At 37.2% G+C, this 24,810-nt stretch overlaps 1 protein-coding gene across 1 annotated transcript in view; it reads right to left on the reverse strand.

The window, feature by feature from the left end:
* The window catches only part of POLA1 (DNA polymerase alpha 1, catalytic subunit), a 216,212-nt gene that overhangs the window by 107,165 nt on the left and 84,237 nt on the right, over window positions 1–24,810 (reverse strand). Inside the window, exons 30-34 of the mRNA XM_068420791.1 lie at window positions 24,558–24,690; window positions 22,598–22,729; window positions 20,389–20,563; window positions 12,985–13,166; window positions 11,178–11,309 (exon numbers count right to left, since the gene is read on the reverse strand). Of these exons, the coding sequence (XP_068276892.1) occupies window positions 11,178–11,309; window positions 12,985–13,166; window positions 20,389–20,563; window positions 22,598–22,729; window positions 24,558–24,690 (754 nt within the window). The remainder of the gene's footprint in view (window positions 1–11,177; window positions 11,310–12,984; window positions 13,167–20,388; window positions 20,564–22,597; window positions 22,730–24,557; window positions 24,691–24,810) is intronic.

Genomic DNA, 24,810 nt, shown 5'->3' on the forward strand with positions numbered 1-24,810 from the left:
ATACCAACTGTAAAATATGCACAATGCTAAATACTTCACATCCATGGCAGAGTGCAGAAATTAAGTGTTGCTAATGCAAACATCTTAAAAAAAAAAAGACATTAAAAATATACATAATCCAAACGGAAGCATTAATACAGAAACTTCCATCAAATGAGGGGAAAAGGAAGAATATTGCTATGCTGACCATATTTTCATTAGGAAAAGAAAGCATATTATTACAAAAATTCTCTCCAACCTGTGCTTGCCTGTAATCTTCAAAGACAGGGTGTGACAAGTGATAAAGGAAAAAAGAACACAGGAAAAATCCCAGTTAAATAAATCTCTCGGATGATATTGTTGTTGAGTGAATGTACTAATTAAAGAAATCCATTTGGGAGTTCATACTTTCTTGTTTTACACATTTGAGCTGTAGCCACCAATACAGAAAGAAAAAGACAAGACAAAAAGAAGTACTTTTTTCTGGTCAGTATAAAAAACAAACCGATCTTCAAGCATCAACATTTTGTTTATACTGTTCCATAGGAGGTTGAAGATTAAGACGCAAGACATTTGGAGTATCTGCTACAATTCTGAAACTGAGATTTATATTTTTAGATGGAATGAGCTTAGTCACTGCCTAAACATTTCTATCTGGAGATCTTTACTGATAGTTGTGGATTTTTGATGCCTCCCTTGCAGATGCCACTTACAAAGATAATGATTTTGTTCAGGAGAAAAGGAAAACATCTACTTGTCAAATTCTGCACAGCCTTAATTTTCATGTAGAAACCTGGTATACCTTTGGAAAAACTCAGAAATGTTTCTCTTATACATTTGTGGATTGAAAGCCTAACACAATCTACTAGGTAGAAGATACCTGGATAGCTGAAACTCTTGAGATGGAAGAAAGTGAAGACGACTGTCATTTAGCTGCTTTAACAGTTTTAGCAGGATTACTCAGCTTTCCCCCCCACCCTCCCGCCTTACAGGATGCTGCAGTTGTGGGCAGACTGAAGAGACAATAACCTTCAGCATGGCATGGAAATAGGGAGGGGAGGTTCATCTTTAGCAATAGAAGGGCCTTTAAAACAGTGTACCATCACAAAACACACGGGACTAAAGCACAGGCAAAAAAAAAAAGACAGTACAAAAAAAATGTTCATATGAATAAAAGTAATAAGAGTAACTAATGTTCAGTAAAAAGTAGGAGTAAAGTCCATCAGTAGATGCCATTTAATGAAAAATAATCTGAAGACAAATCTAGCCAACCTGACTGATAAGCTTTAAGGACTCTTTACAGAGACCTACACATAGGATGCTACATATGGGCCAACACCTGCTTTGGAGCCCTGCTTTCCTGTCTGACTAGACATTGGAATAAGGTTCTGCACTCAAATCATACTATCTCCCAAAGTAGGCATACAAAGCAGTTATTTTCTTAATGCCTGAGGATTAAAAAAAAAATAAAATGTCCAGTTCTGGGCCCCTCAGTTCAAGAAGGACAGGGAACTGCTAGAGAGAGTCCAGCGCAGAGCCACGAAGATGATTAAGGGAGTGGAACATCTCCCTTATGAGGAGAGGCTGAGGGAGCTGGGTCTCGTTACCTTAGAGAAGAGGAGACTGAGGGGTGACCTCATTAATGTTTATAAATATGTAAAGGGCAAGTGTCATGAGGATGGAGCCAGGCTCTTCTCAGTGACATCCCTTGACAGGACAAGGGGCAATGGGTGCAAGCTGGAACACAGGAGGTTCCACATAAATATGAGGAAAAACTTCTTTACGGTGAGGGTGACCGAACACTGGAACAGGCTGCCCAGAGAGGTTGTGGAGTCTCCTTCTCTGGAGACATTCAAAACCCGCCTGGACGCGTTCCTGTGTGATATGGTCTAGGCAATCCTGCTCCGGCAGGGGGACTGGACTAGATGATCTTTCGAGGTCCCTTCCAATCCCTAACATTCTGTGATTCTGTGATAATCCCCTTGCAAATATCCACTGAAGGAAATACTGGCACTCTGTAGAAAACAGAGACTGTGTAGCACTTACCAGACCTTGACTTCTAACAAGACACAGTGAAGCAAATGAAAAACCCTTTTATGAAGCCATGTCTAATGTAATGCTATTTTACCATTTCTTCCTGCAGATGAGAACATTCTCACTCGAAATGAAGTAATATCTCTTTTTAATCTCAGATGATCCAAAACTTCACTGGCTCTTAAAACTGTTTCTCTTAGACAAACCTGTAGGGGTACAGGTTTCATGAGTCAAAAGGAGCAACAAAAGTGAACTCTAACACAGCACAGGCTGCTAGAATTGACCCCGGCGTCTCATAGGATATAGGAAATCTTATAGACAATTTGTTGCGTTATCTCTGGTGCTGCTTAGACTTCTCTTGGCCACTGTAAAAGAAAAATTAATAACTCCCTAGAAGTCTCATTCAGCTAGGGGGTTGCCTTCCCCATCCCTAGGTACATGAATGAAGACACAAAGGCAGAGGAGTTTAGATTAACAGTTAAACAGCTGTTTAAATTAAGTTGAATATAAGTTTTTGAAATAACCTTCTAACTACAAAGCTTCTGTATGATGAGATTTTGAATACGGGAATCACTTATGTTGAGGAACACCTTATTTAATTTTTCTAAGAGTATTTTACCAAGAAATAGAGCAGTGACTAAACATTACTGGAAATATTTTTTGACAATTTTAACTGCTTTAAACCAGAAAATGAAAATAATTCTTTTGACGTCTAAGGGTTGGAAAAAATAAACACCTGCGAGACCCATTCCCACTATGCCAAGGAAAAGCATGCGGAGGAAAACATAGATGAAGTTTTTTTGTGTATGCCCTCTGTCGCCTTCCAACACGCATGATCTTCTTATTCAATAATCTTCAGGAACGTGAACTATGAAAGAGACCATCAAACAAAAATGTTTACAAAACAAACTAACTGCATCAAAAATATTCTAGTTTGCCAAATGTTATAAAACTTATTTTAAGCTTTCTCTTAAAGCTGAAGGCAGGTTCATAATAAAGACTAAGAAACTTTAGGATAGGTAACTTAGATTTCTTGCAATTATTATAAAACGGTCCATAGTTTGTTCTTTTATATGCCCATTCAACTCTGAATTACTACAGATGGACCCACTTTAGTTTTTTTAAAAAAAAGCTTAAAGCAAGTAATTTTCACTTCCTAAAATCAGTGTTGGACCATGGATTTCTGTATTATCAGTAACTTCTAAGAAAACATTTCTGATAATCACATCATTTTTAGGTCATGAACGTCAAACAAACTTATCCTTGTGAAAAGAACCACGTCCAGCGAAAACGTAGTCTAAGCACTGCTGGTTATGCATACATCAACCAGCATCAAGTATTCAAGGCCAACAGACCTTGTTGACTTGTGTCATCTCCTAGCAAGCTGGTTACAATGTGTTCTCTACTAAAAGCTTCTGTAGAATAATATAGAAATAATCTGGCTTGATATTTCAATAATTTGTTGTTCCAAGTTATTATAGTATAAGGCATTAACTGTATCAAAATTCCATGAGAACTGGTGGTTTTAAAACTTACTTTAAGCCTTAATTAGTTTAGCTGGACTTCTGCTTCTTGTAATGTCTCTCATTAGAAACTAGTGGGATCCTTTTCTATCAAAAATTCAAATTGAACGTAAGAAAAACCTAAAGAGATTTAAAATGGAGCGCTCTACTGTAAAAAGATGAACACTGATCCTTTCAAGACCAGTGATTTCTCATAAATCCTCTTGTGATTCATGATTTGTTATTAAAATACTCTCAGAAGAAGCAAATCCTACAAAGCTATACAGCACCCACAGCACTTCCATCAATCCAAGGTGTTCAAAGGAGGGCACATTTGCTCACTCTCTCTCAAAGTAGCCTGCTCAGGCACTATTAGTAATGCAGTTGGGGCAGACCTCTCCATAGGCTGCACAGATTTGCCCAAAAATTTAAATTCTTGCCTACAGAATCCCATAACAAATACTGCTACTGGTACACCAACACTACATACTTTGTAGTCAGTTTAAAGCCAGATCAGATACGCAGAGCCGCAACCATATCTCCATACTGCAGCACAAACATGCTCTCCAAGTGTTGCCAAAATCCATCATTGCTTCAACTAGGGCAACAGATCGGTTCCAACAGAGTACGTTCAAAGACAGTGCTTTCTGTAATCCTCTGAAGACAGCAACATCTTGTTATTAGATGAGTGATTCAATCATCTAGGTAAACATTACACACTTGGTGGCAATCATAACCGTGACCATATTTACCTCTGGGCACGCTTCCTGTAACACGATCTTCACAATACTGCCATTTATAAGCCTAAGCAGATAAATTATTGTGATAATAAGCCCTTACATTCCTGTGTTCTACCTACAGAGGAAATTACAAAGTTAATGTTACTCTATTGAAGCAACCCCCATTTCTTAGAACCTGTTCCACACAGTTGCCAGCCTGGGGAGACTTTTCTGCAATGAGCTGAGAGAGATACCTAGTGTCATTAAGTCTTCTCTGGCAAGGTACCAGACTGTGGACTAAACACTAGGAAGAATCAACAGCAGATACTACTCCTTTGCTGATGTTCAGTCATTCTCAGCAGCTAAAATTCTGAGTGCAGAAAGTCACAGTCTCACTCGACCATCAGTAAGATGGATGCATGTCCATCATGGCTAATAAAATCCAATAAAGAGAGTTAAAGCTTTTGTAAAGACATATCGATCATTACTTTGAAACACTTCACTAAAAATCATATTGATGCTGTAAGTCTAAAACAAACAATTCCTTTACAGGGCAGATCATGGAGAAGTTGCAGTAACAGTGAATCAATTCCAGTTAATAGATGCTATGAGTGCTGCGACAAATAACTACCTATTCATCCCCAAAATGCGCTACACATGGTGACCAAAGGGTTATCTTTTACTATTCAATAAACATAAATTACATCAGCAAAGACAGATGTATAATGTCTTCATACGGTAGAACAGTGACTGCTCTGTTCAATAATCAAAGATATTTCCAATTTCCTCCTGGTTAACCAAAACATAATTCCAAATACAAACTGTTTGTCAACTTCAATCCAGGAAAGAATCAGAAAACGCTAGTGGGGAGGGGCGGAGAAAATGCTTGATATCTGGTGGCAGCCTCCCTTTCCTCTCTCAGGTCCCCAGTAAACTGTGAATGGAATCACATTTATCTTTTATCTTTCATTCCAATTGCTTTTCATTCTGCCTTGACTTGGAAGCTTTCAGTACTAAAAATAAATGTCTCTGTTTCTGTATGTATAAACCAAAATGACAGTGATACAAGTTCAAACTTGGAAAAGACTCAGAAACCTATTTCCATACAAACATGAAGAACTCAAAATAATTACTGGAGTTAATTTGATGGCAGATTCTAGCTATCTGATTGTGCCCACCACATCAGCTGGTGTCACAATTCTTTTTATTTTCTGGCCCCAACTGCTCTTCATCACATGTCCATATACCTCTAGTACTATTAGTACAATGACAAATAAAATACTGTACTACTGCTGCTACTAAGCACCTTTCCCTCACGCCGAAGAAACTTCTTAGCCATACCCACCCACCAAACAAAAAAAGCTTTCAATACATAACTGTTGCGAGGACATGATTACAAAAGTCATCACCGTCATCTACAATCATATTTTCACCTGTTCATGTGGTGTACACACTGTGGGTTGTTGGCAATACACTAGATTGCAGTGTGGGAGATTCCAGGTTCACCACAAGCCCTGTCATCTTTGTTCTCTTAAGCGAATATGCCATGCAATCCCAAAACCTGTGTGAACGCTGTTGCCTGTTATAACATTATCTTGTTTATAAATCTTTTACCTTTTTAAGTGTACAAAATACTAATGCAAACCACAGGAACATATATACAATAGTCAGAACAGCAATATATATATATACACAAAAAAAATAATAATTCAAAGATCTTGAAAACTGTACCAACATGCTTTTATACTGCAACCTAATGTGCAGGCAGTAGACCACCCCACCACGGGTAAGAAATGAGAAATTTTGAGGGCTATTGAACACTGAATTTTCACAGCTGAACAGTATAAAGTTATTTAGCAGTGTTCAATAGCCTTCAAACTCACTTCTGCCTGTGGGTTACAGTGGTCCAGTAGAAAAAGATTGTATAACAAAAACAGTGCAATACAGGTTGGACCAAGATTTCTTCAGTAATTTTTTAATCCTTTTTAAAGTTTGCATCATTTTATGCATTTTGAAAAACATAAAAAGATATAAAGACAGCACTACTAACTAGACAGCATATAAAGAGCATCTATATAAAAACAGGTTTTAGCCTATAAATATACTACTAATAATACCACAGGTGTATATTTAAAAACAAGACTAAAAACCTGCTACTTCAGGGACAACAGCTTCCCGGTCACACAGAATCACAGAATGGTTAAGGGTTGGAAGGGACCTCTGGAGATCATCTAGTCCAACCCCCTGCCAAAGCAGGTTCACCTAGAGCGTGTTGCACAGGGTCACGTCCAGGTGGGTTTTGAATATCTCCAGAGGAGGAGACTTCACAACCTCCCTGGGCAGCCTGTTCCAGTGCTCTGCCACCCTCAAAGTAAAGAAGTTCCTCCTCATATTCAGATGGAACTTCCCATGTTTCAGCTTGTGCCCATTGCTCCTTGTCCTGTCACTGGGCACCACTGAGAAGAGTCTGGTCCCCTCCTCTTGACACCCACCCCTAAGGTATTTGTAAGCGTTGATAAGATCCCCTCTCAGTCTTCTCTTCTCCAAGCTGAACAGACCCAGCTCTCTCAGCCTCTCCTCATAAGAGAGATGCTCCAGTCCTTTGATCATCTCTGTAGCCCTTCGCTGTACTCTCTCCAGTAATTCCTTATCTTTCTTGAACTGGGGGGCCCAGAACTGCACACAGTACTCCAGATGCAGCCTCACCAGGGCCGTGTAGAGAGGTAGGATAACCTCCCTTGACTCGTTGGCCACACTCTTCCTAATGCACCCCAGGATACCATTGGCCTTCCTGGCCACAAGGGCACATTGCTGGCTCATGGTGAACTTGTCCACCAGAACACCCAGGTCCTTCTCTGCAGAGCTGCTCTTCAGTAGATCAGCCCCCAACCTGTACCGGTGCATGGGGTTATTCCTCCCAAGGTGCAGGACTCTACACTTGCCTTTGTTGAACTTCGGTCCAACCAATTCAGTATGAATTTTGCTACTGCTCAAATGGCATATACAGCATGCTGAGTTCTTTTATTCAGTTCTTTTTAGTTGGCAAAACGAACACCTCAACAGCTGAGTAAGATATGGGATTCATTTTATGGATGTGAATGCTGATTTTTATAGGGCTTTTTAAAAGGGGATCTAAGAGTTGGCATTTATTTGCCGAGCGCTCAAAAATGAACAGTTGAATATTCTAGTGGGAAACACAAAACAGTTTCCATCATAATAATTAGATCCACTTACAAATGAAATGACACTCTCCTTATGCATAGAAGTTGGGCAGTTTTTCCATTTATGCTTGCATATTTCAGCTTTCACCCATTCCCTAGCATGGATGTTTCATTGATGGCTGAGGGTAACACTTCAAAAATGAACTAGCTAAACAAACTTCCCAGCAGCACTTGACAGAGCTACACCTATTCTTCCCCATTTCCAAAGCAGTACAGAATTAATTACCAGTTCTATGGATCTATTGTAAGTATAATAGACTAAAGAGCTATCACAGACACATTTATTGTAAAAGCACAATCCCAAGAGTGTCTAGTAGAGGGCCAAAACGATTAACACAAATGCTTTGTCAGATCAAAGATAAAACCTGCACCGCCCAATTGAGGAATGAATTAGAACAGTGGGTTATCTTTCAAATTAACCAGGGCAGTTAGTGAGGAAAATTTCATGAAAGTGTAATTCTTAGCCTTTGTGAATCCACACAGCAGGCATTCTGCCAGCTGACAAGATGATGAAATTTTCATGCTTAAAAAAGCCCTCTTCATTTCCCAATTTAGATTAGCTAGCGTTTCTCTCTCTTTTCATCTATTTGCTCTTCTGAAGCAGAATTAAAAAAAAAAAAAAAAAAAAGAAAAAGCACACAACAGGATCAATCTCTCATAGAATAATGCATTTCTTTGCATGTGCTTGAGATATATTTACAGTTAGGAGTAAGATTATAAAAATTGATATTGTTAATACCATTAGGAAATCCAGAAATACTGGAGCAATGATAGATATGTTTTGGAAGACCACTACAAAACATTTCAATGTTTAATGGCAAAAAATGATTGTGGAAACAGAAAATTTTATATAAAGGTGAGTAATTTACAAAAACAATGGGGTTGTAGGAGGCTTACAAAATTCTGTTTACACACTTACATTTGCATCTTTTTAAAGAAAAAAGTATACCACCAGTGTATTTATTTATTTATCAGCTTCATGTGCCAACAAGGGCAAGTAGATTTTTCCACTTCTAGATTTTATAGCACTCCCCGCCACCCCTAAATTTACACAGCGACATATAAAAGCATTTCAACAGACTAAAGGAAACAGCATGCAATGATCCTAAACACTTTAAAAAAATCTGATTCAAAGCTCACTGAAAAAAAGTAAGCTTATTCATTTCAGCGAGCTGTGGATCAGGCCGAAACCCCTGATAGGGCTGTCTTCATAAAAGGTAGCTCATTATTTTAAAGGTTAAAGAATTCATTTTCGCCTTTTATGTTTTTGTATCATGTGTCATTTGACCAGCACACAAACAACAGTAATATCTAAAACAAAAAAATAAAAATCAATGGAGTGACAGAGTTAGACAATATTATTTGTCTATTTTAAATTGGTATTTCTGCACCTTTCAGATGCAACCACTACAACAGGAGACTTAAATAAGTGTCTCAAAGTTTCATCAAATGTTTTGTTCTGACAGTTCTTTGCCATACTACTTCTGGGTGTGTATTTATAGCTTATAGGATTATATATATTAGTGCAAACACCCATTTCATCAATCTGAACTCCAGCTGTTATACAGTCACTACAAGTACTTGATGAAAGGAAAAAACTAAACTTCACAGCATCTGCTTTTCTAAGAGCTAACAGGACAAAAAGTTTACTTGCCCAAGTCTGTGGAAAGCCATTTTTCTAAATGAAAATTGTTGTGCAATTTGGAAATTACTTTTTGCAATAAAATAATGTTGCATTTCCAGAGTCTGAATGTATTCCACAGGGAAAAAGTAGTTTTAAACCTTATTATCATAGCTAACCAGGTTAAAAGTAAATTCTCAGTACTAAAATTATAACCGAGTTTATAAAGCTTTTACTTACAAGGAAAAATAAATTCCTTTTGAAGGACACTTCATTGTCCTATATGCCACGTAGTAAGACACTTAATAGATTACAATACAATGCAAGCAAATTGCAATGTTCAATATTCAAACATTTCACAGTTTGGTTCACAGCTTGGTCTTAAAAAAAAAAAAGAATAGAATAAAATATTACACTACTTTTTGTTCTTATCAGTAATAAGAATTATTCCTGCCCTTAAATGTATCTACCTTCATTCATCAAGTTTACTATTGCACATCTTATGCACTTTTTGCACTTTATATGCTTGAAATGGCATTGCGTATTATCATAATGCAAATATATTAAATCTAAAAAAGTTAATCAGAAGCATCTTTTATACAAAAGCAGTCTGTGTAAACATATTAATTTGACATATTATTTAATAACACATTGTATAATATAATATAATATAATATAATATAATATAATATAATATAATATAATATAATATGTGTAGTAATATTAATTGAATGACAATTTTGTAGCTAGGTGGACTTTGCAATAAAGTAATGTGAGATCTTGCATTTTGGTAACTTCACCTGTCCAAGTCATCTACCTTTAATGAAAAGGAACGATCTACCTTGTTAAATACTGCCTGAATCTAAATACTCTAAGAGAGTTCTGTTCTCCTTTTGATGCAAAGACCTCCAAAAGAAGTATTTATACATTACAAAATTATCACACTTCCAGAAAAGAGCTTAGAAACCACTTACCTACAACTGTAATAAGAACTAATACAAAAGAAAGATAACATAAAATGCACACCTCGTATTAAACTATAATGATAATTCTTAGCATTGTAGCTGCTGTCTGCAAAAATAGAAAACACACCACGAATTAGGTAAGCCATTCATTTACAGGCCAAATTTTCAAAATCAGTTTACGTTTTTGAGTATATCAAACATATATGAGTACCCAAAGGTTATGGGTGCCTTCAAAATTGATGTCTGTCCTGAAAGGTGTGAAAACAGGCAACGCTGGACAACCAAAAAAGGCAGGCAGGCAATAGGGTGGGAAGATCTATGAAAATTTGACCAAAATGGCTAGCTGCCAATTCACAAAATGTGACACTTCCAGCATATTAGAGATGCAAAACATATCGATATAATTTAAAAATCATGGTAGTTTTTTTCCTAACCAGTCACCACTTCAGACAGTGCAAACACGGGAATTTCAAATACTACACATTTCTTTTTGCACAATGCCATACAAAGGCAACCACTACCGTTGGCATTTTGGGTTTCTTGCACTGCCTCCTAAAAAGAGAATGAGATCAAATTAATTAACTAATCATCTTTCTACTCTTTTTTCCCCTCCCAATTGTTATGAAGATTCATAGTATTTCCCTTCCTATCGTCCTTCAAAGAACTTTTCCACAGCTACACACATTTTTCCTTTTCACAATGTAAGACAATATACATCAATTTGGATTGCAGAAAGAGAATAAGATTTCAATTACATGAGAAACTGATATCTGCATATTTGATAGGCTTCATAGATTTTTCTCAAAAGCATTAAGATAATCAATTCTCTGTACTTTTTCATCTAAAAATCTGGAAAACAGAGAGCTACTACAGCTGTAATAATGCTGACACACATAGTTACAGAAATTTAAATACATCTGGCTATCTTGACTTGAGACTGAACTGAGAAAACAAACATTCTAAATTAGCATTTTAAATCATTAATTCATTGTTTTATTTTCATAAAGCTGGGGTTTGATGTTGCATGTTATTACCTTGGACTACACACACAAAAAAATGTAACATGACAGTCACTAAAAACTCAGCACCACTTAGAAAACTCACTTCATACAGCAGAATACTTTCTGGATACTTACATTATAGTATTTTCTGAGGTAGCGTCTAATATCCAACAGTAATTTGTTGTTCATTTGAACCACATAGTTGAAAGGAGGCTCTTCACATTCAGTCTTACTGCACCTTTGCAAGCTGGGTTCAATAAATCGCCCCTGAAAACAGAAGTGTAAAAACAGCATGCATCATGACAACAGATGATGGTAGCAGAAATTATCACAGGAGTTTAGATATAATACATTATTTTAAAAAAAATAATAGTCTTAAAGGGCCTTTAATATCTAGACCTCCTTTCTTCCCATCACAGTTGGCCATACCCATATAAAGACTTCTCTGACCTGCAGTTTTCCCATTTGCTTCTTAATGAAAGGTCTTTTGGAGAACATGCTTCTTCACCTACTACAAAGTTAATAATTCCAAAAATGATGCTGAGTAAAAAAAATCCACACAGGTTTGTTGTTTTATCAGGGACACCAAAGTTCTGCCCAAGCCCACCGATCAGAACATTGCCATCAACCTTATAGATACCATTTACCAACAGGGCTGTAGAGACAAACCTTGTTAAACAAGAATGACATGATCATCTTTTATTTTCTCCAAGTGCAAAGAATCGCTCTTACAGTTTTACACCATATCATGCCCCTTACTTTCAAAACCTTTTGAACATCTGACATTAAAATTTCAGAACCTGGAAGTGATGTGCAAACAGCTGAAATTAAGTTGGTAGAATTCTCATTCAGATAAGAACAACCTGGTAGGTTGGACAGTTATACAACTTTTAGAAAATTTTATTTCCAGGTAAGACTTAGCTTTTGTAGGCCGTCTTGGCTAAACCCCCACTCACAACACTAAATAATTCCAGGTGGAAGAGAGGTGGGGGGTTGGTTTCATTTAGGGGATTCTTTTGTTGTCTGGCGGGGTTTTGACATCCACTTCTCCCCAGTTAGCCCATCTGCAAGTTGTCAAGCCTACATGCAATTAACTATGTTATTTACAGCTGTAATGAACAAAAGTCAAGGATTCACAAAATATCACTCGATTTGTGTGTCTTTTCCTCTTACTTGTTTCCAAAGACTGCTTTATTTTGATTCAAAAAAATGCAAAACATCTGCTGTTTGTCCAAATTAACTTAAAATAATTACTTTTAATTTAGATAAAAGATTTATTTGCTTTCAGTTTCAAGGTTTTCACTACTCTGAAGCTCGCTAATTTGCCAATGACTAATACATGCATAACATTGCTGCAGAGTTAAATACTTGGCCCTATTTCAAGTTGTGATCCAAGGTCAGAGATACATTTTTTGGCAGAACTTCTCAACAAGAATGTACCCCTATGACTTTTTATGTTCAACACACAAAGACAGAAGGAAAGATAACACAGAAAAACCTTACTGTCAAGAAGGGAAGTGGGATGTAGCAAGATAAACACAAGTTTCAAAACCACTTTGTTCCAATTAATATGATTTAGGATAAGAAATTGCTATTGCTATATGAAAGTTTGATTAAATAGAGAACTGGAAGTTACTACGGTGTTAAGATAAGGATTCCTTAAAAAGTTACAGTAACAATCATTCACGACTGTGGGCAAACAGATTAATGAAGCCAGATAATCGCACACGTTCTGCTACATGACACAGCTGAAATGCAAAAATGCGAAAAATATTTCAGCACTGTCCTATCAGCAAATTTCTGTTCCAGAGATAAAAATAGCAGACTCAAACAATATGGTATCTTCTCCTACATCATATGAATCCTATCTGAAAAGCTGTTCTCTCTACAAGTATTTTTCTTCCTCACCAATGAACAGAAAAGAAACAGAAAAAAAACTAACCGAACCATCAAAGACATTGTCATAAATGTTTTCTGTTCCGCATTTGAGGCAGCAAAACTTAAATCTTTCACAATCCCTATATTTCTCCTCATCAGTAAGCTGAGCTGGACCACCAACCAAGGCATCATTCTCCTCATCTTTACGGTAATGGTGATGGACTCTGAATTGGGAGGGATCCAGTCCTATTAATAAGAAACAAAAATTTCAAAAGACTAAGAGGTCAGCCATACAAGTAGGCTCATTTTTCATATGCTTGGTGAAGCAGTTTCAAAAGAAAGTTACAAAATGTAAATTCAGAAGCTGAAAATCTCTCCTTAGCAAAACCTCCTCTATAAAACATAAATATATTTTACAATTTTTAACCACGAATAAAGGTTCACGAAACACGAAGAAATCTTCTTACTTATCCTCTTACGCAAGATTGCTTTATAAATAAAACAAGCACACTGCATTATCATGCAACAGAACATTTTGTTTCTGAGGAAACCACTCCTAACGGATGGCTTTATTGTTATTTTCTTCTTAAGTTACATTGAAAATATTTCAATAAAAATGTGCATCGTTATTAAGAAACAGTCTTTAAATCAAAATGGCACCATTAAAACTGAAAACAGAGAATAAAAACCCCATTAAAGAAACGCGGGTGCACTGCTATTACAAACTCCTTCAAGTCCGTATACAACTGCCAACTCTGATTTCAATGCAGTGGTCGATTTCATTTTGGCTCAGTGGTTAACAGCATGTAGGTTTCAATCTAATGCAGTGGTTAAAATTCAGCAGCAGCATTTAAAACGGCAGTGCTGGAGACAAAATGCTTTACTTTTGATTGCCAGAACTCAAGATTTTAAACAAATAAATACACAGAAGAGATCCTAAAAATACTGATTCAACCACAAATAAGTAAATAAGCAAGCAAGCATGAAGTTCACTGCCCTAGGAATAAGACTGCCAAAGTAAACTTAATAAAAATACATGGGTTTTGTCATCCTTTGTCACGTGCAACCTTTTAAAAGCCCATGTATCCCATTTACAGGTTTTTTTGTAAACTCTAGCAAATAGCACATGCTAGAAAAAAAAAATTAATTGAATGAGTATGTAGAAAAAAATGTTAGACACCTATGGCTTACCTTATTGTCAGGAAGAAAAGATCAAAGAAAAGCAGTTTAAAAAATATTTTTAACAAGGACTAATTAAGCCAACCAACACATTACCATGTATTATCCCATATCTTGTGTAAATTTCAATAACAAATGTAATAATTACTATAGAAAGAGCAAGAAAGATTACAAATAGAAAGTGAAGCTAAATATTCCAGTTCTTCTTAACCTTACTATACAGTACCGGGAGACTTAAAGAAAATGTTTGGGAACAATATTCAGTTAAACTAGACAACTATTACTGCACATAAAAATAGTTGTGTTACACAAGCAGATGTAGATTGCCTTTACATAAAAGATTTGAGATGTGTGACTATTATCAGTATTCTGTATTTCTATTTTGCAATCATAAAACAAATTCAGGGACAAGGAAAATTCCATTGCCAAATAAGTTTATTTGCTTCTTGATAGAACAGGGGTTTCACTAAAACTTAATTTTACCAAAAGAAACAAATGTCAATGCATAAGGGTAACAATTCACCTCCAAGAGGTTCTTAAAACTTTTAATACGGTTCTCTACTATTCATTAAAAGGAAGAGCAAACAAAGCAAAAAACATTGCTAATAGCTAATTTTACACTCTAACACATATGGTACCCCCCCAAAAAAGACTTTGGTTTGGGGTTTTTTTTTCCTGTTTTTTTTTTTAAAGGATTGGTAATATATTTGCTGTTTTAGAAAACAAAGAGTATGTTCTGCAACACTCAGGTAGTAGACAAAAAGGTTTAGAAAAGGGACTCGAGTTTAAAATTAAGATTTTGCAAAAAATCAACTAAGTATGCAGTTGGTTGGATTTAAGATAGTAATGGTGAATACAAACAAAAATTCTCAGTTTATTCTGAGTTCAGAAGCGGAAATGAAAAGAGATCGTTGCAACTTTCCCATACAGATGTCATTAAAGTTCAGCTAGAAATCTATCTTCAGTTGCTTCCCAAAAGTCAAATATAGAGCAAAATAGTTCACTAAATAAAAGATAAAAAGAAGATAAATTCTGGTCTTCAGACAACTGCAGTTTTCCAATATTCAGTCAAAACCAGTGAGAGTAAATAAGCATCTGGGCATTTAGTAATAATTTAACAGAAAAAGTTATTCATTGGGAGAATTTAAATCACACCTATCTGAACTTTCTTAGCTGTTTTGGCTGGAGAAAACAACAGGAAAAATATTGTGATGATTCAAGCGTACATCTAACTTTTGGTGTGCAAACAGCCCCAGTGAAATCAAAGGGACTACAAATCAGGCTTTTAAAGAACATGCCTACCTTAATTATCTTGTGGAATTGGGACCTATTTTATCTATTATCTCCTTTCAGGAATAGTTTGTTGGTTCAATTAATCCATTTCAGCACACTAACTGGTATCCTCTCGGACCAGGACACACTGGTCATATTACTCTACATGGTAAATAAAACAGGGAATATCTGATGGGGGGGGGGGGGAGGGGGGGGAGGGAAATCTGGTTTTAGTAATTTTTAAATTAATAAGACGAGACTAATCAGTGAACTTCTTTGAACTCTTCTTTTTTCCCATGACATCAAGAAAAATCAAAGGGACTTTGGCTTACTCTGACATGAAAATCTTCAGGGCTACCATTAAATTACTTGCAACACAGGTAAGGTTTCCAACCTCACCAAAACTACAAGCGTCCATGCAGGGCAAAGAAACGTAACATTAAAAATACGCTGATGAACGTAGTGTGACAAAAGTAAGTAATGAAAGAAAGTTCCAGGACTTGTTCCTGAATTATTTTATATAATTATTATAACATTTACTAACTAGCAAGCAAAAGAGATCACTGGAGAAGCTGCAAAAAGGTCTGTTAAATTTTACTAATGGCAGTATTTTTAAAACAACATTTCTGCGGGTCGTTTTGAGGCGTCTTTCCACGCACCCCCCTCTCCCCGTGCCCGCGGGCTCCCCGGGGAACAGAGGTGCCGCACGCAGCGGGACTCAGCCGCCGGCGGGACGCCGAACAAAGCCCCAGGGCTGCTCCCTGCGTTTCGCATGTCAGCCGCAGGTCGGTGGGGAAGCACAGAAAGTTTCCCCGCCTGCACCTTTGCCCGTTAGACATTTTGCGAGAGGCGGGGAAACGGCAGCCGGTGCTGCCACCTCGAGGCTGCGGCCGCGCAGTTCAGTCGGGGCGACGCGGGCGGGCCTGCGCCCGGCCCGGGCAGGGAGCGGGGAAGCCCGCCCGCCCTCTGAATCTAACCCCGGGCGGCCAAGGCCGCTGCCCTTCGGAAACGAACGCTTTTTTGTTTTTCTCCAAGAGATCCTCCTGCGCTGCACAGCTAGTGTGCCTTCTGCGTGGGGTCCTCAGAACGGCCTCTTGCTAGCCCACAAACAGCAGCATTCCTACACTTTGGGGTTTACTACTGTACTGTCATGGAGTTTCATCAGTACTTTCATTTCCATCATTCTCCTCTCACTTCACTCTCTAATGTAAGAAAACCAACAAAACCAGACAGAACCTGACATAAGTCCTGCGTGCCACAAGGAGAGCGCAACTGTCCTGGTTTCTGTCAGGACCATCAGTCTGGATAGCCACTAAATACTATATTAAAGGCACCTATTAAATGACGCTCTAGGAAGAAGAAAAAAAAAAAACCCTTAATATCTTTAAGGTGGCGGTGGGTTTCCTTACAAGGACCAGCTAACATGCAGACACTGCGTGGAAGGAGGAACCGGCATGGGAAAGTACTCTTAATGACAAGCCTCATCAGGACCCAGTAATGACTCCGTAAAATTTAACAGCCTTCCTAAGAAATGCCCAAATGCCAAGCAACCTGCAGAGCACCAATGTGCACATCCACCTGTAAGGCAGCAACACACATCTCTTTCAGAAGACCATGACACAGTCTAGGACAGCAGTCAGCAACTTCTGTAATTTAGAGAAACTGATGTTAAGCAGTAATGGCTACAAAAATCCCATGGTTAAATGACTCTGCTTCCATCATGTTTAGATACTTTTGACAACACAGAAATAAGACGTGATTTTTCTTTGAGACAAGGAGCAGTATTTATATATCAACAAGAAAAATGTTTCTTTAAATATTTTAAGAGAACTGTTCTGCCAATACAGTTCTTTTTGTTTAAAAGCTATAGGTATCTTCAGGGTGATGTAAATAAGGTCTCCAAACATTTAAGATGAGATTTATTGAATGATATTACTGATCAGATTGCACACTTAGTTTCAGCAACCCTGACAATCCTCATCTTGTCACTGCTTTTCCTCGAGAACTTCAAGAGAAAGAGAGTGAATGCAGGAGTATGCCCATGAGGTTCTCATTTTTAGGAACAATGAATTTCTATCTCTCAAAGGTGAGGCAGACCTCCTACAATGTCCGAAAACAAAAGGCAATTTTCAGCTTGATTCCATAGTGAATAAATGAGATATTTAAGGAGTTCTCTGCAATTTTTAGGTGTGCTTGTTTGCTTTTGTTCTTCAGCATCTAAATTAGCTTAAAATAACTTGCTTTGAGCATAGACAGAACAAAGAACTTTTCATCATTTTGATATGAGCCAAGCTTCCCTAAGCAGAGCTCAATTTTACCTACTTGGACTAACACGGTGACATGTCAATGAAACAATCACCTTATAAAGAGATTCTATTAAACATGAAACGGAGATCTCTTTTCTACAACCATTCTCCCTATACAGACACATACCCTACGTAACACAATAAATCAGATCAGGTGAAGGAAGACACACACAATGAGAATGCAACCAAGTTTTGGTCCACAGATATGACACTTGGATTTCTAGACACCAGCTTTCTTCTTCAGAACAGAAAAATATGCTCTTTTGCAACAAGACAGGAAAAACGATGGCAATTTGGACGTGTAACATGATGAGAATACTAAGCAAAAAAGCCCAACTTGCCAACAGAGAACAGTGAAGAGTTTTCATGTTTGCTTGTTTTAGCAACCTGGGCTCAAGCACCTTGTACACTTAAAACTATTTTAAATTTCTTTGAAACAAAAGCACTTGACTATCCCTCCAGTACTGTTAGAAAAAAGCTGTAAGCTAACTTCAGCTTGCAATGATTTATGTATGACTCTGGATCAAGTGCTGTATATAAAGACCTAAGTAGAGCAGAAGTTTTGAAAATGACGTGACTTTACCCCCAAGCTCAATTTAAGCTCTCCCACAAAAACAAAGCTGGAGAAAGAGATAACATTTTTACAGCATAGCAAGGTCAAGCTGAACACATTTCAGACCTAAGATTGTAATAGATACATACAGGTTTTCAGACTAACAATTGTGGACTATTAATAAACTCTCAGCTGCATGATGCTATTATAGACCATAAAAGAAATTTTCATCTTGAACATACTATAGCGCAAAAAGCAGCATAGGCATTTGCAAACAGTAGGTGCTATCAAGTGGCACACAGTTCTTAAGATCTGGGCACTTAATTTAGGTGCCTGAAGGGAGCCAGTCTTTTCTGAAAATTCGACCTGTTGTGAATAAGGAATAACTCTGAATTTGAGCCTAACTCTACAAGACTAACAATCTTTGCCAAATAAAATAAATTCACTTCAGAAATATTTCCTGTATTTTATCTAAATGAAATAAAAGTTTACCACCTATTTTAAACCGCTTCAACCTAACCAAGAGTGCTTGACCTTTTCAGTCAGGCATACCACATAGTCCACTCTGACATCAAGGGAAAGCTGTATACCAATGCTCTGCCACGTAAACAGAATGATTTGTATGGTCAGCCTGCATGTGTGAAGTAGGGCTGACACCTCCTCAAAGCACCAGAGCTGTTGAGGACACATTGGAACATCGAATGCCTTCAAGAAGTGCCCTTGCAGCCACACAGGGTATGTAGCTACCCTGCTCATGCTCCCAGAGAAAGCAGAAGTCCTGTCCCTCTTTTTTTTAATGAAGATCTCTCATGGCTATCACCCTTCTTGAGAAGCAACAAGACAGGAACTTGCACACATTGTAAGTGCAAACTGCAAGCTCACCATGAGCAGAACCCGCTGTTAGGAACGAAGCTACAGAGATGTAGTGTCCCAGGTGAACAGTCCTGACAGGCAACACACTGCCAGTCAGTTTTAAGTGACCAAATCCTGGATCTTGGCAATTACCTAAATGCAAAATGCTGAGGACTAACTCGTCCTTTGAGTGTTCCAAAATTCTGAACACAATCATTTCTGCAGGTCTGAACTTCCTGTAGACATGAGCATAGCATCAAACAGAAGATTATTAAACCGATGCAGTGCAACACTAAAAAAGTCTTCCTGTGGGAGAGGACAGTCTTGTCAGGAACTCAGTAGCCAGCAAGATTAACAGCTTTTTCTGTGTCCTGGAGTAACAGTTTTAAAAATAATGATCTAGTTGTGGGATACAGATCACAAAAATTCTGTTTGTCAAGGAGATCAATCATGTCTGTTGGTGAATCACTTTTAGGGAGGAAACAACACGACAAGGATTACGCACACATTGTATTTTCATGGAAAGAGACCTGATAGAACTGTTAAAAATTTTTCAACACCTATACTTCTTTCTAGGTAAGAAGGCTCGGGAATGGAGAAGACAGAGGCAATCAAGAGTTGGGCAGAAAAATCTCTAATTCAAATTCCTTTGACATCCTCTCAAGAGGAAAAACAACTCTAATAAGAGCAATTCCCTATTGCTCATTTGAATAAAATCTGGTGATTCTGTGGGTCACTAGCATTAGTCACATTTTTATAGCACTTTTTTTTTTTGGCCACTTGCCTGCTCCATATGGAGAAACACAGACTGTTACTAAGGTTTTATGTTTCTATTATCCACTAGGTCAGTTCTAGCAAACAACAGTCTTCACTTACACGCTACTAAAAACTTGTATCCTTTAATTATAACTATGACTGGTTTCTCCCTGGGAAGATGCTAGAGATGCTAGGGTTTCTCCCTGGAAAAATGCTAGTTCTGGATGCACACTTCAGAACGTTAGTAATTAAAGAAATTCTCAAAGACATGCAATAGTACTGTCATTTATGAACAGTAAATTTTTGCAACTTTGAACAAGGATTATAAGACTAAGTTCATGTTAACGAGCACCTTCTGAAACACAGTATTCTGCAAAAGTCACAGAAATACATTTACAATCCAAGCTGCTTTCTATAAACTGTGTAATACAAGCTATTGTTCATTGTAAAAAGACTGATTTTGGGAAGCATTTCTGTTAAGAAACATACATTAAAACTTCTCACTTTGTCTCTTGTAATTCTTTAAATAAACCGAATTTAGAATACTTACCTAACCATGTTGCAATAAGAACAGAATCAATTCCCTCTATGGGCTCACATATTCTAGCAACTACTGGATGTATTTGCTGTGACAGGTAGTACTGAGTATCAATAGTAAGACTGTCTTGCTTTTGCAACTGTTCTGGAGCATATGCTCGCTGGCTGGCACTGAGATCTGATCCATCCTAAGACAGGAGACACATATGAAACGAAGTGTGAAAAAAAGTAAAATCCACATTCAGTCTATGCAAAGGATCAAGCTTGAAATATGCATTATTTTAATGCAAAATTGTTACACAATCACTCTCTTTTGGTTGATTTATTATGCATCCAATACAAATCCAGCAGTAGTAAAAAAAATTGCATTGCTGATGCTGGCATCAACTAGCAAGTTCAAGAATGTAAATCCAGCTTGTATTATTGCAGCCTACACGTGCAAATCAGTAAGAGCAGAGAGAGTAAACAGTCCCATCTGTCAATTCTGAAATGCACAATGAAAACACATTGTAACCATCAGCCCAGTTAAAAATACGCAGAGGGCATGCATTTTGGATTCACTTTGTACAAAACTACCATTATCATTTTGCACAACAAGCAAATTCTAAGTCCTGTATAGCAAAACTGTATCTGTTTTGCTAGGAAACTTATATTCTTCAATTCTATAAAGAAACAAATAGAATGAAAGGTCAGACAATGGACCATCGTTCATTGCCATGCAAATAAATGACAGAGGCAATAGTATTGATTTGAAAGAGCAAATTCTGAAATATTCGGAAATACTGAAAGAACACATGGTGACATCTCAAGCCAAGAGATAAACACCACTCAGGGGTTAGAGTATACATTACATTCTTCTCCAACTTGAAAGAGGAAGATAAGGAGAAAATAAATCAATCTGGGAAGGTAATAATTAAATTGAAAACAGTATTCATGGAGGAATTAAGTATCAACTCTTAAGAAGATGGCACTCTTCTGAAAAACTAACTCATTCAGCCTGTAGAATCATATTGCCAGTCCACAACTACACTAGGGAATTTTATTTTTAATGTGTGTCAAAAATCTTAGAGCAGAAATTAAAAGTACTGTTTTGGCAAGCATTCAGTAATAAAAGTAAACCTTAATGGGGATGGTGGGGTGGGGGGGGAGTATCACAGTTTATTTTTTGCTAAGTACAGTCTCTTTTTTCCTTTTTTACAGCAAAATAAAACTAATGCATTAATGTATGACACCTTCATTTTTCAGTTAAGACAAGCTAGTGGCTTCAATAGGGTCAGCAACCATGGACTGAAAAACCATCACTAATAAAGACAGTCTGCAAGCCATTGGTCCCTCCTACTCCTTTCAGACAACTTAGTATTCAGAACAAAATTAATTTAGGACTATTCAGCTCATCCAGCTGCTTTGCAAAAATAATTACAATGCAATTCCTTCAGCTCCCTTCTTTCAACAAGTACGTTCTTCTCTTGTATTGTGCCATTGCTCAGCCGTATCCATGGCCTAGCTCTCATAAGTCTTGGCAGCTTTGTCACACCCGGCTAAGAACTCTCAATTAAATAAAAGCCAGTATCTTTCAGTTTTTAACGATGAAGGATCCGAAATACTGGTCCACTGTAGAAGTCACATTGCCGAGTCCATCAGTTTGCCATAAGAGATCCCTCAGTCCATCTAATCCAACCTATATTTTTTTTTAATAGCAAATCCGAAGTGGAGTATATATTTGTGAGATGATGATAAGCATTTACAGGATAAACACCTGAAAACAAAGTTTCTGAAATTCCATCCAACAGAGGTACTGCCAGATCCAATGACTACGAATTGAAAAGACACAGGTTGAGACTGGAAATAACAATTACACTATTTAACCACCACCGCCAATTAGTTTTCCAAGAATGACAGGTTCTTCACCACCAGAATTTTCTTCTCCTTAAAACGAAGACTGGATATTTTCCTTAAAAATAAGTTCTAGTTCCAAACAGAAATTAAATCAGGGAAATTTTATCAGCCACTATATGGAAATAGTCAGATGAGCTGAGCTGATCACAATGGTTCTTTCTGGCTCTATAAAACTAAATTTAGTATAGAAAACTGACTATTTTAAACTGTAACATAATCTCATTACAAAGAAATGCCAAAACCTTTTTTCCAGGAGTTGAGTTGGTTTTCTTTGCCATCTCTCAAAACAATGCCTAGTATTTAGCTATAAAGAATGACATTTTTACCTGACAAATGATGTATGACACTGTGTCTCCTGCCTTCACCTTTCGGCCTCCTTGAGAGTTTATCCACATGGCAACATGCACATGTGGCAAGCTTTTTTTGTCAGGATAATCCTGTGGATCTTTTGTCAATGCCTAAGAGATCAAAGGAGAAAACAGAAACATAACTACGAGAAAAGTATTTTACTTCAGTGATGGACAACTCAGAACTTTAAAAGACAAGATTACATGGTAGCTATCTTCATCCATCTACTATTCACAAGTACATCTGCAATGCGAAAAATAAAATGAAAAAATTATAATAAAGGTATTTTCCAGACATTAAGGTCTAGGTACCAGTCCTTCATACTTCAAAAATGTTATTATTAATAAAATGAGAGGATGCTTTTACAATTACTGTCTGAAAAATGCATTGCATAAAAGCACAACAGTTCAAAATAGTTACAAATATAATGCAATTGTTTTAAAATGAAACTAGATCGATGATGAAAACATTACACAAAATACAAAAATACAGTCAGAGATTACCCTCTTACCCCTGTACCACTTCAGGTCATAAAGTGAATCTGAATATCAAGTAGTTACGTGTATTTAACAAGCTCTGTAGCAAGAAGATACAACTGGATTTAAATATTTCCATGTATCTCATACTACTGAGATTGCACAATGAGTCTTTCCTTCACACAAAATAAAATGCTACGTTTAAATATCTACCATCATCCCAATTCTTAGAAGCAACTTATACATCTGACTTAATAGTGGAATACATTATTTAATTTTTTCCAAAGTAGTAAAACAGAGGAACATTCAGTATTTAAAGTGAAAATTATTCCGTATGTATCTTTTAATGGGATACTAAGTACGCTTCGAATATTTGCAATCAGAACATTTTTTTTTAAGTCAACCATAAAAATCACTGATTTCTCTAACACTCACAGAATCACAGAATGGTTGGGGTTGGAAGGGACCTCTGGAGATCATCTGGTCCAACCCCCTGCCAAAGCAGGTTCACCTACAGCAGGGTCACACAGGGTGACGTCCAGGCGGGTTTTGAATATCTCCAGAGAAGGAGACGCCACAACCTCCCTGGGCAGTCTGTTCCAGTGCTCTGTCACCCTCAAAGTAAAGAAGTTTTTCCTCATATTGAGACTCATAGGTACGATGAGACTCATATGACAACCTGAACACGTTTCTTAACTGATCGATTAACCAGTCTTACAGTGCAGACAGATGTCTGGCTGGCAAAAGAGACTTTGGATGGAGCAAATTTGGGAAAACTCTTCTATGAGAAGCATGAGAGGGGCATGTAATATCCAATTCATTACTGACACACACCCCTAGCAGCAGGGGAGTGGTGGGAGTTTTTGAAGTTAAAAACACAAGTTTCAGTGAGGGTTCATAAAAATAAACAAAAACCACAATTCTGTTTGCTAAAACTCCTGTAGATAAAGCAGAGTATTTTACTTCTTGCTGCAGGAAAGTCTTGAATGAGATCTCAAAATGACTATTAGCTTTCTTCTATGGAGCTTTGAAGGGAAATAAAATAACAATAGTATGCTTTTATATCTGTTTTCTAGAAAATAGAACATTTGATTCTTTTCCATTGCAATCTTCAGTTTACATATTTTAAACCTGAAATATAAAATATCAACTTAGGAGAAAACTTCTGAAAGCTTGAGCTATCATGTCATTCTCAAAGAGCAGAATCAGTGGGGAAGACAGCAGGACGGGACAAGACACAAAGTTGTTATTCTGAGGAAGCAAGACTGGCCTCCAGTTCCACAAGGTATTTTTTCCCATATTGTAGGATCTTTGCAGTATGTTCCATGCTATTCAGTATCTAATAACACTCCTGATATTTCACAACACCATAAGGATTAAAAAGATTTTTTTTATCAGCAGTCAATATATCCAGGAACAGCGAAGTTTTTCTGGGACAGAAAAGAGCTGAGGCTTCATTTACCTTGTTTATTTCAAACTGATTTACTGGGATCTGGCCATTGATCACATTTTCTCCAATTTCTATAAGCCGCCTTTGAATATTTTCCACGATTATGTCTCGGGGCTGATCAGAAAGAATCTGACCAATTATATAGCTGTAAAAACAGTCCAGAAATGAAGAAAAGCTTAAGATACGCAAAGCAAAGCCATTACAATAAACACAATCCTCTCTTCCCCTGGGTTACTTCTAGAAATTAAAGAGCCTGAGGATGAAG

The sequence above is a fragment of the Nyctibius grandis genome, chromosome 2 (genome assembly GCF_013368605.1).
Source record: "Nyctibius grandis isolate bNycGra1 chromosome 2, bNycGra1.pri, whole genome shotgun sequence".
Taxonomy (NCBI): domain Eukaryota; kingdom Metazoa; phylum Chordata; class Aves; order Nyctibiiformes; family Nyctibiidae; genus Nyctibius; species Nyctibius grandis.